This window comes from Micropterus dolomieu, linkage group LG23 (assembly GCF_021292245.1).
Source record: "Micropterus dolomieu isolate WLL.071019.BEF.003 ecotype Adirondacks linkage group LG23, ASM2129224v1, whole genome shotgun sequence".
In the NCBI taxonomy this organism is placed as follows: domain Eukaryota; kingdom Metazoa; phylum Chordata; class Actinopteri; order Centrarchiformes; family Centrarchidae; genus Micropterus; species Micropterus dolomieu.
The window spans coordinates 4,233,459-4,245,243 of NC_060172.1; the positions used below are offsets into that span (position 1 = coordinate 4,233,459).

The 11,785-nt window shown below is 44.1% G+C and overlaps 1 protein-coding gene across 1 annotated transcript; it reads left to right on the forward strand.

Moving 5' to 3' along the window:
• Nucleotides 1-2,383: 2,383 nt before the first annotated feature.
• Nucleotides 2,384-11,785, forward strand: csf1rb (colony stimulating factor 1 receptor, b). The gene is made up of 17 exons (XM_046039513.1): nt 2,384-2,396; nt 3,124-3,399; nt 3,838-4,125; nt 4,579-4,715; nt 4,791-4,953; nt 5,041-5,431; nt 5,540-5,655; nt 5,902-6,010; nt 7,582-7,751; nt 7,833-7,951; nt 9,693-9,819; nt 9,985-10,089; nt 10,184-10,294; nt 10,373-10,532; nt 10,974-11,047; nt 11,136-11,224; nt 11,579-11,785. The coding sequence occupies exons 1-17, from the start codon at nt 2,384-2,386 to the stop codon at nt 11,762-11,764; spliced, it is 2,634 nt and encodes an 877-aa protein (XP_045895469.1). The 3' UTR covers nt 11,765-11,785.

Consider the following 11,785-nt stretch of genomic DNA (forward strand, 5'->3'; position numbering starts at 1 on the left):
AGGAGGCGCCGTGGAGGAAGGAGGTCCTGGATCTGCTGAAAGAACTGGTCCTGATCCAGAAGGAGGTTGCCAAGGGCCAGGTCCAGGTGGTCCAACTGCTCGGCACGCTGGAAACTCAGGTGGGTCCACTTTAGTTTAGGTTAGTTTATCTCATGTTTAGTTTAGTTTAATTAAGTTTAGTTTAGCTTTAGCTTCGTTTATCTCATGTTTATTTTATTTTAGTTTGTCTCCTGTTTAGTTTAGTTAACTTTATTTCAGTTTAGTTTAGCTTTAGTTAAGTTTATCTGATATTTAGTTTAGTTTATTTAGTTAAATTAAAATCTAAATTAAAATTATATTGTTTTTAGTTAAGTTTTGTTTTGTTTTAGTTTTGTTTAGTGTATCTTATGTTTAATTTAGTTTAGTTAAGTTTAGTTTATCTGATATTTAGTTTAGTTAAGTTTAATTTAGTTTAGTTTAGTTTATCTGATGTTTAGTGTAGTTCATTTTAATTTAGTTTAGCTAGGTTTAGCTTTAGTTTAGTTTAGCTTTAGATTAGTTTATCTGATATTTAGTTTAATTTGAATTGAGTTGAGTAGAGTTTAGTTAAGTTAAACTTATCTGATGTTTAATTTAGTGTCATTTCGTTTTAGTTTTGTTTATTGTATATTATGTTTAATTTAGTTTAGTTAAGTCCAGTTTATCTAATGTTTAGTTAAGTTTCATTTAGTTTAGTTTAGCTTTAATTTAGTTTAGTTTAGCCTTAGTTTAAGTTTAGTTTAGATTAGTTTATCTGATGTTTAGTTTAGCTTGAGTTGGGTTGAATATAGTTTAGTTAAGTTAAACATTTTTTTTTGTTTTAGTTTTTAGTGTATTTGATGTTTAATTTAGTTTAGTTAAGTTCAGTTTATCTGATGTTTAGTTTAGTTTAATTTACTTTAGATATACTTTGGTTTGGTTTATTTAAGTTTACGTTTAGTTTATCTGATGTTTAGTTTAGCTTGAGTTGAGTTGAATAGAGCTTAGTTAAGCTAAACATATCTTGTGTTTAGAGTAATTTTGTTTTAGTTTTTAGTGTATTTAGTTTAGTATATTTGATATTTAATTTAGTTCAGTTTATCTGATGTTTAGTTAAGTTTAATTTAGTTTAGTTTATATGATGTTTAGGTTAGCTTTAGTTTGGTTTGGTCACACATTACCTCATCATTGACGGGTAACATTACATGTAGTCTGATCCAGTTTAGCTGAACTCACCTTGTTCTGACTTTGTGTCCCCAGGGTTCCCAGCAGATCCAGGATCTGCAGAATGTGGCTCGTCACCAGAGCCTGCTGGTTGAAAATCATCAGGCTTTACTCCTGCAGACGTCCCGCATCGCCACCCAGCTGCAGGAAATATCAAAGAACCCTCCTGCTCGCCAATGAGAACCTCCGTCTGTCCTTACACAAGTTCTAAACCAGCCAATAGGGTTGATTTGTTCTTACTGAGCTGGCCAATGATTTTTTATACCAGCTAACCAATAAGACTGTCAGTTATTAACCAGCTAACCACTAAGTTACCTGCTGCCAGTCAGTAAACACACTAATAATCAAACTTCAGCATTAATATTTGTTTTCCTTACTTTACTGAAACAACGAGTTTCATAAAGTTAACAGAAGTTTTTTTTCTAATTGCTTGGTCTTTGCTTATTTTAAATAAAGTTGTGTTACATCATCCATCCAGTGGTAGTGTGTGTTTCTTTAAACTGACTTCTGAGGTGATACTCAGGAGAAACCACTTTCATTCAGACTGAAATATCTCAACAACTACAGGATGGCTCGTGACATTCGGTTCATTCATGTTTCCCAAAAACAAGATTTCGTCTCTACAAACTCCTGAAGCAAATATCTTTACAGCTAAATGTTTCACTATTACGAAGAGAGATTCATCTTAATATTATTCGGATCAACAATCTGTGTTAAAATATCTAATCTGTAAACATGAAACACCTTCCACAAATACAAAATTACAAGATTTGTGAACTATTTAAGAAACATAAAACCGATGTGCAGACAAACAAATTCACAAGTAAGAAACATCTGTAAAGTATCAATACATTGTGAAAGCGTAGACCTGAGATCCACAAATACAAAATGGATTCACAAACTCATGTTTGAAAGTTGTAAAGCTAGTATAAATAACAGAAAGTCAGAGTAAGGTTGGGGTGGACAGGTGGGTCAGGACTTTCACCCAAGGGGCCGGTGTTCGTTTCCTGTGTGAAACAAAAACTCACTCATTGAAACACTGATTCTTTTTAGTTACTGAATTTACATAATTTAATTCATGTCAGTAGTTATTTTAACCCAAACCATAATCTCTGACCAATTTTGTTGCCTAAACCTAACAAAGTAGTTTTGGTGCCTTAAAATGACGCTTAAAGGTATCCAGGGTGTTAAAAAGCCAAGGAGTCTTGACCAAGCATCCATAGGTGATGCCACAGGATGAGAACGGGTTGGGACATAAGCCACTGAGGAGGTCAGCCATGTCGTTTCCTCTGATGTGGGGGGAGCGACAACCTGGAGATAACCAATCAGCTGTTAGCAGCTGAGCTGTTAACGCCTCCTCCAACTCAACATTTGGGAATGTCGATGGTATCAGTAAACGACTTCCATGTTCAATAAGATATAACCTCACTCAAGTACATTTAAATCTGAGAATGCTAATTATCTCAACAAAGATGGGGACGATGTGACAACAAGCTTTCCACATTCAAGTGATCCAGTGGTGATATAGAAGATACTGATCAGCTCACTGAACTGGCCCTGGTTTTTGTGTGGCTGTTTCTGGTGTCCAGGTGTAGTATGTGTAACCCCACCCATCATCACGTGTGTTCGGTTGCCACATGTGGGCGCAGCCTGTCCATTACATATATTCAGTTTACTTTTATCCAAAGCAACTTACAATTGCTATATATGTCAGACACCTCTGGAGCAGCTATGTGTCTTGCTCAGGGACACATTGGTGGATGTGTCGCAGTGAATCGAACCCGGGTCTCCCACACCAAAGGCATGTGTCAAATCCACTGTACCATCGCCACCCTCATCCCCCTCATTAATGTTAGTTATTTGGTGGTGTTGTTGAACTGATTTACCGTTTGTTTGTTACAGGTCCTCCAAGTCCTCTGCGGATCCGTCTGAATTCTGTCTTCCAACCTAACCAATCTGAGGTGGTTCTGACCGCCGGGTCACCCTTCAAACTCAGTTGCCATGGTAACGGTTCGGTCCATTGGACCAGCACTGCCTTCCGCATGATGTACAACGACAGAATGCTGGACCCGGTGGAGGTAAGGAGGTCGAACCCCAGACACACCGGGACGTACCGCTGTGGGTACACCAACAGGAGCCTGGGACACCTGGACACCTGGATCCACCTGTACATCAAAGGTAAGGTCAGGTTTATGTTCATACGCTCACCTGTGGTCATGAAGGCTGGGTCATGACTGAAAGAACTAGATCACAGCGGCCAAAATGGGTTTTCACAAGAGGGTGGCTGGCCTCTCCCTAAGAGATAGGGTGAGAATAGGTTGATTCTTTTGATAATAATAATAAATTAGATTTATATAGCACTTTTCAAAGTATTCAAAGACTCTTTATGGGGGAAAGATGAAAGTAATTGGTTAAAAAAGAAGAGGAAGGGAAAAAGGGGAAGACAGTTAACTGGGGTATGCAGTCTTGAAAAGGTGGGTTTTGAGGGCCTGTGTGAAAGATGGCATGGAGTTAGCCTGTCGGATGTGTATTAGAGGTAAATGTTGCTAACAGTAGATTTGTTGAATTCATCATCTCCCCAAAAAATGACCACTTCCAATAATGCCCCTCTCTCAGACCCTGCTGACCCCTCCAGTGTGTTCGTCACACCTCGCTCGGCACCGAATGTTAAGGAGGGCCAGGACTTCCTGTTCAAGTGTCTATTGACCGACCCGTCCATCACTAACCTCACCTTCCAATCAGAGGAGCGGGGCCTGCCGTATGGCATGAACGTCACCATTGATCGCCAGAGAGGAGCCCTAATCCGACACCTGCTGAGGTTGTTCAATGGACAATACGTTTGTTCAGGCTGGAAGGACGGAAGGCAGTTCAGATCCGAAACTCTCAGCCTGGTGGTGATCCCCAGTAAGACCTGTCTGTCTACCTGTCTGTCTTGGGTTCTACCTGTCCCTCTGATGACCTGTCCGTCTACCTGTCTGTCTCTGGTTCTACCTGTCCCCCCGATGACCTGTCTGTCTACCTGTCTGTCTTGGGTTCTACCTGTCTCCCAGATGACCTGTCTGTCTCTGGTTCTACCTGTCTCCCAGATGACCTGTCTGTCTACCTGTCTGTCTCTGGTTCTACCTGTCCCCCCGGTGACCTGTCCGTCTACCTGTCTGTCTCTGGTTCTACCTGTCCCCCCGATGACCTGTCTGTCTACCTGTCTGTCTTGGGTTCTACCTGTCTCCCAGATGACCTGTCTGTCTACCTGTCTGTCTCTGGTTCTACCTGTCTCCCAGATGACCTGTCTGTCTACCTGTCTGTCTCTGGTTCTACCTGTCCCCCCGGTGACCTGTCTGTCTACCTGTCTGTGTGCAGGGCTGCGTCACCCTCCCTCCCTTTCTGTCAGCCAGAAAGAACTGGTCCGAATAGAAGGAGAGAATTTTGAGCTCACCTGTCTGACCAGTAACCACAACCATTTCTACAATGTCACCTGGACACACGTAAACTCAAAGGTCAGAGGTCACCCATGTGTCATTTTCTCCAGACTGTCTGTAAATGATATTCATCGGTTGTTTGGTTTGTTCCAGACACTGAACGTCACCGTCAGCCGTCACTATAAGAACACCCGACCTTACACGAGCAGCACTCTGACGGTCTCAGGTGTCAGTCAAACACACAGCGGAACCTACACATGTACTGCTGTCAATGAAGAAGGAGTCGCCACGGCAACTGCACACCTCATAGTTGTGGGTAAGAATGTTTGGTGGAAAAATCTAGAAAGTTAGTGTCAGCATGACGAAAGACAGACTGACTCCTCTTCCTCTCCTTCCTCACTAGATGGTCCCTACCTGAGAATCTACCTGCAGCTGGTGCAGCCTGCTGACAACAAGACCATAGAGGTCAATGGGGACCTGGTTGCTAACATTAGTAGCATGCCAATGGCGTTGCAAGGAGAGCTAGAAACTAACAGCAGCAGCATTTCACTGCAAGTGAACTGGGAACTAATTGCTAACGTTAGCACCAATAGAATGGATGTGAATGGGCCTGGCAGTGCACACATTAGCGGCAGCAGAACAGTGGAGTTGTATGAAGGTCGTGATGTGACACTGACCTTTGTGATGGAGGCGTATCCTCCAATCAGGAACCAGCACTGGACGACACCAACAAACGTTAACATTGGCAACAAGAACACGGTGTACCAGAAAAGCTACGTTGCGATTGGCTACAGGTCAGCATATTAACGGTTAACGGTTATCATGCTAACAGCTACAGGTTAGCATGATCAGATTTCTGAACACCACCTTTAGGTTTGTTCAGGTGGAGTTTTTTGTTGCAGGTCGGAGGCGAGTTTGTTGCTGCGGCGGCTTCGTCAGGACGACCGTGGACGCTACTCGTTCCACTTCTCTAACAGGTTCTTCAATGGCTCGCAGAACATCGACCTCCGAATTTACCGTAAGAGACTTTTCCTCTTTCTCTTTATCCTGTTCCTTCTTCTTTTTCACATCCTCCTCTTCTTCTTTCCCATCTTCCTTAATGCCAAAGCTTTTCTTTATTCTCCTTCTGATGATCACATGATCTATAAATTTGACAACCTGTATCGGAGAATTATCAAGCAGAGCTTTTCTTTCATCCTGGTCCTCATTTTGTTGTGGTTTGAACAAATGTATAAAATAATAAAATTTTAATGAAATCTCTCAGGATCTCCAAGCGCGGCTGTCCGTCTGGAGAACAACACTCTGACCTGCAGCAGCTCTGGATATCCACTACCCACAATCCTCTGGTACACCTGCCCCAGGGTCCTGGACACGTACGTACCAACCTGACTGACAGTGATGTAGCGCCCCCTGCAGGCTGCAGAGTGCATTACAAACCTCCTGTGACAGTGAATTCTCTCATGATGTCTCTGCTTTGTGTTCTTTGACCTCCTGTTCTGCTGCGACTTGTTTAGGCTTGTTTTATTTTGGTCTAAAAAGAGTTCTCTTAACGACATCTGGTGAATTTCATAAACCAGTTTCAGTGAAAAACTGAACGCTGCTTCTCCATTTTTAGTTTTGATTCTGGGGAAAGCAGACCTGATCCCAGACCATCTGAGCGGTCTGGATGGTTAGCAAAAGATAAAACCAGCCAGTGCTTTAGTCCTGGGTCTTCGCTGAGGCTTCCTCCCAGCTGGATGTGCTCCCTAGGGAGATGCCCAGGGGGCATCCTTACCAGATGCTCGAACCACTTCATACTGGCTCCTTTCAATGCCAAGGAGCAGCGGGCTCTAAGTTCCTCACGGATGACTTGACTTCTCACCCTATCTCTTAGGGAGAGGCCAGCCACCCTCTTGTGAAAACCCATTTTGGTCACTGTGATCTAGTTCTTTCAGTCATGACCCAGCCTTCATGACCACAGGCGAAGGTATGAACATAAATTGCCCTGTAGATCGAGAGCTTTTCCTTCCGGCTCAGCTCTCTTTTCCTCACAACGGTGTGATAGAGCGAACGCAGGACCGCCCCAGCAGCTTCCAATTCTCCTGCTCCATTGTTACCCCACTCGTGAACAAGACCCTGAGGTATTTGAACTGCTTCACTTGGGGTAAGGACTCATTCCCTACCCAGAGTGAGCCCTCCATCGATTTCTCGCTGAGAACCATGGCCTCAGATTTGGAGGTGCTAATCCTCATTCCTGATTCTTCACAGTCGGCTGTAAACCAGGCCAGTGAGTGCGATGAGATCCCCAGGCCAACGAACCTTAACCATAACCCCTCCCCACCTGACTACTATCCTGTCCATATATCACAAAAAGGATTGGTGCCAGCACTGGCTGGAACAAGTCCAACTTACTGCCAGGACTCCAGAAACAGCTCTCGCCCTGGACGTACAGGGATTGCATAGTCTTTAAAAGGGCCCCCCTCATCTTGCATACTCCCACAGCACCTCCCACAATACCCCCTGGAGAACCCGGTCATACGCCTCCAGATCCTCAAAACACATGTAGATTGGATGGGCATACTTCCAGGCCCCTTCAGTCATCCGTTGTTCCATGACCAGGACGGAATCAGCACTGTTCCTCTTCAATCCGAGGTACAACTATTGGCCGAACCCTCCTCTCCAGCACCTTGGAGTAGACTTTAACAGGAAGGCTGAGCAGTGTGATAACCTCCTAACCCTGTAATTGGCACTCCTTCTCTGGTCCCCCTTTCTGAATGGGGGAACCAACACTGGGATCGGCCTCTCTTTAGGCAACGTTCCAGATTTCGACGCAATGTTAAAGAGGCGAATCATCCAACATTAAATATAAAAAATTATTGTTTTCATAGTTACAAATTAAATCAAGCTGCTGAAATGACTGAGAAATGAGAATAAAATACACAACTGACCTTAACCTCCCATGCAGGTGTGGAGATGACTTCACCTATCAGGTGTCTCCAACTGATGTGACCACACAGGAGGAGGAGGAGGAAGAAGAAGTGAGAAGTCACCTCCCTCTGTCAGCTGCTGATGATGTCACTGTGGAGTGTGTCAGCTCTAACCACGTGGGAGTGTCTCGCCAAGTCTTTCATCATCGTAAGTGGCCCCTTGTTATAAAAACTTGGGTTGTTGGAAGAACTCGTATGTGACAGTGAACCTGCTGTCTTGTTGTCGTAGCGTTTGTAGATCCTACAAGAAAACCTCAAACGTTCTTCACTCCAGCTCTGATTGGAGCTGGGAGTGCTGCCGCCGTCCTCTTCCTGCTCTTACTGGTCGTCGTCTACAAGTGGAGACAGGTACGTTTACTGCTGATGGGATAATAAATCCAGGTATATAGCATAACCCTGAACCACAGACTGATTAATTATTGTTTAAATGTGGCCCAGATCAGACTCTGTGTGAAGTGGCCACATCCTGAAGAACTGCGTTCAGACTACAGCCAAAGTTACTCAGATCTGGTTCCGGTGTGAGCAGCCCAGGTCACGTGAACTATTTTTCAGGTCAGATCTGAGCCACTTTCAGACGTGGCCCAAATCAGATCCAGGTCTGATTGTTTGTAATATGGCCTCAGTCTGGACATTCAGATAGGAGTTCATGTGACTCTAACGTCACTCTAGAGCGACCGGCGTCACAACTAGACGGAGTCGCGGTGAAGAAAAAAGCTCCACAAAAGCCAGAATTAAAAATGTGTCTCTCTTTCTCCTCGTTATCGACCTCACTGTCATCTGCTCACAGATTGTCTTTCTTCCATCTGAAATCAGAGACGTTTTAAGAGGAGACACGCCACTGAAAGAATCCTCAATGCAGCTCTTTAGGGAAAGCCCGTAACACCATAGATGGTGGTTATCTCGGCCCTCCTACAAGAAAGCCAATTGTGTGGTTCCACTGACAGCAGGGTCTACCACGCATGCGTCACTAACCTGTGGGGAAAAACGCTTTTCAAACCTTATTTTGGGGCGAAGTCATCAAACTGGTTCAGATTCTCTACATGCAGGTTTTATGGTGACCAGAGAAAGTGCAGTTCTGGCTCTCGAGAGACAGAAACTTGATCCTGCTAGTCCCTGATAACCACTTTTAAATAATCGAGGCTTTACCAAGCATCCCGTTGTCAGATATGGACGCATGGTCAAGACCCATCGGCGTCCGTTTGTAACGCACTGGGGATCCTTGTAGCGTCATAGTTCAGCGCTGTGGGGGAAGCCCTGTAGCGTCAGTTTGTGACTGAGTAAGGAGGTGGTTGGGGTGGAATTAGGGCCAAAACCTGGACTTTGAACCAGTAGACCGGGGTCCGTGTGAAACAAAAAGTCAACATTAAATATTTTTATTGAAGTTAACACGAGTTACGTTAGTTAACTTACGTGTTAACTGACCCAAGTAGATATTTTAACCCAAACCAGGATCTTTTCCGAACCGTAACCAGGTACTTTTTGCCTAAACCAAACTGCAACGTTTCACAACTTGAATAACGTGCCGCTTCAAAGTAGCGATGTTTCGAAACGCTAGCGTTTTATTTTGAAAGTTTAACCGGATGTTGCATATTTTTGTTGCTAAGCGTTGCTAACTTGACCGTGGAGCCCAAAAAAATTTAAAATGGCGCCAAAGGTGTACCCAGGGTGTTAAAAGGCGACGCCAAAGGGCCTTGAACAAGCATCAATATGTGATGAGACCAAGATGGCTGCCGAGCGGAGGGACCTGCCTAAAAGGACTCAAAATCCACCAAGAGAGAGAGGCGTGGGGCAGAACCAGAAACAGTAATGAATGCAATGGAAAGGACATAAAGTTGTGAACACTTGTCATTAATCAGGAGAAATGTGATCCCGGGAGGGTTAGCAGGTATGAGCTAACCGGAGCTAACCGGAGCTAACCTCTCTGATGCCATGTTTACTTCCGTACAGCGTGACGTCGTGTTATTCTTCTGCTGATGCGGGTCACTTTCGGGCCATGGACAGTTCACACTCCAGACTGATACGGGCCAAAGTTTTTATCTGAACTAAACAGATCATCGCTGCTTCATCATGTTTCTACTTCTTCTCCCAGAAACCCAGATACGAGATCCGCTGGAAGATCATCGAGAGCACCGACGGGAACTACTACACCTTTGTTGACCCCACCCAGCTGCCGTACAACTACAAGTGGGAATTTCCCCGGGACAAACTCCGCCTCGGTACAAGACCGCCGCCACTTCGACACCAAACGCCACCTTTTTTTATAATACCAAAACAATCGACTACTCAACAATTAATTGATTTTTCAAAATAAAAGTCTGACCCTCCATCCCCCAACAGATGGAGGAAGTGACCTCAGTGTTTCCCTTCTCTCCATCTGTCAGGTGCTGTTTTGGGTTCGGGAGCATTTGGGAAGGTCGTCGAGGCGACAGCGTACGGTCTGGGAACTGACAACAACGCAACGCGAGTCGCCGTCAAGATGCTCAAACGTTAGTCCACAAATCTTCACCTTCATTGTCATCACGTGTACGGCGTGTTGTTGCTGTTGTTACAGACTTGTGTTTCCTGTGTGTCGATGAACAGCAAGCGCTCACTCCGAGGAACGCGAAGCTCTGATGTCAGAGCTGAAGATCCTCAGCCATCTTGGTTACCACGACAACATCGTCAACCTGCTGGGCGCCTGCACTCGAGGAGGTGACGGCGCTTTTAATCAATTACAAGCAAATATAAACCTGTCAGGGACTAACCTTTGACCCCGCTCCCTCCCACCAGGCCCCATGCTGATGATCACGGAGTACTGTAGCCATGGTGACCTGCTCAACTTCCTGCGGGCTCACGCTCAGGACTTCATGGCGTCCATTTTGAGAGTGGACGAAGTGGAAGGGGAGGCCTTCTACAAAAACATGGTCGCCCAGCACGCCAGGCTCAGGAGGTCTGATGAGTGTTCTTTGTTTTTAATGAACAATTAATAATAATAAATATAACAAACAATTAATAATAATAATAAAGGAAATTAATAATTATTTAAAAATAAAAACAAACAAACAATAATAATAATAAAAACAATTACTATTAATAAAAAAATTATATAAAAATAACAGTAATATTAATGATAATATAAATTATATTAAAATGATAAAATAATAATAATTGAATATTTTTGTGCTATAACAAGAAACTGTTATTATATAATAATTAATAATAATAAAAATAATAATAAAAAGACAATAATAATTAGCTATACAATAAAAACAATAATATTAATAATATTGTTAATAATAATAATTAATAAAATTTCTGGTTAATTTTTACCTGTATTTTTGGCGAGGTGACATCACCTGTGATGACCTCGCCTCCTGTGTGTGTGTTACAGTGACAGTGGGATCTCGTGCTGTTCAGAGTATCAGGAGATGCAGCCCGTTCTGAGTCCAGGACAAGCACACCTGGGTACCAACCACAAGACACACCTGGACACACCTGCAGCTCTATTCTCAGAGTGCAGACGTGTCTAACTGTCTGTCCATCTGTCTCTCAGGTGTGCAGACTGAAAGCCTGACTGTTGGTGACCTCATGAGGTTTTCCCACCAGGTGGCTCAGGGTCTGGACTTCCTGTCTACCAGGAATGTAAGAACTGTACTTGTGAAGACTCGTGATGCAGAAACGTCCTCACAATCACATTTACATCGAAATAAGTCAGCAGCAGCTTTTCTAACAGTCACCTGTTTGTCTGTCTTCCACCTGTTTTTCTATCGTCCACCTGTCGTCCACCTGTCTGTCTACCTGTCTATTTGTCGTCCACCTGTCTATCCACCTGTCTGTCTGTCGTCCACCTGTTTTTCTATCGTCCGCCTGTCGTCCACCTGTCTGTCCACCTGTTTGTCTGTCGTCCACCTGTTTTTCTATCGTCCACCTGTCGTCCACCTGTCTGTCCACCTGTCTATTTGTCGTCCACCTGTCGTCCACCTGTCTTTCCATCAGTGTATCCACAGAGACGTGGCGGCGAGGAACGTCCTTCTGACTGACCGTCGCGTTGCAAAGATCTGTGACTTCGGTTTGGCCCGAGACATTCGCAACGACGACAGCTACATTGTGCAGGGAAACGTAAGAGTCACCTGTTCAGACTGTCTTTCACCTGAAGACTCAGAGACACTCAGCTGTTTGTAAAATGTTCTAGTATCTTCAGCC

What these genes read in the sequence shown, in the direction of transcription:
- csf1rb (XM_046039513.1), top strand. An exon ending in TGCCCCAGGGTCCTGGACAC is followed by an intron (nt 6,011 to 7,581) that starts GTACGTACCAAC and finishes CCTCCCATGCAG; the next exon opens with GTGTGGAGATGACTTCACCT. An exon ending in ACTTCCTGTCTACCAGGAAT is followed by an intron (nt 11,225 to 11,578) that starts GTAAGAACTGTA and finishes TCTTTCCATCAG; the next exon opens with TGTATCCACAGAGACGTGGC.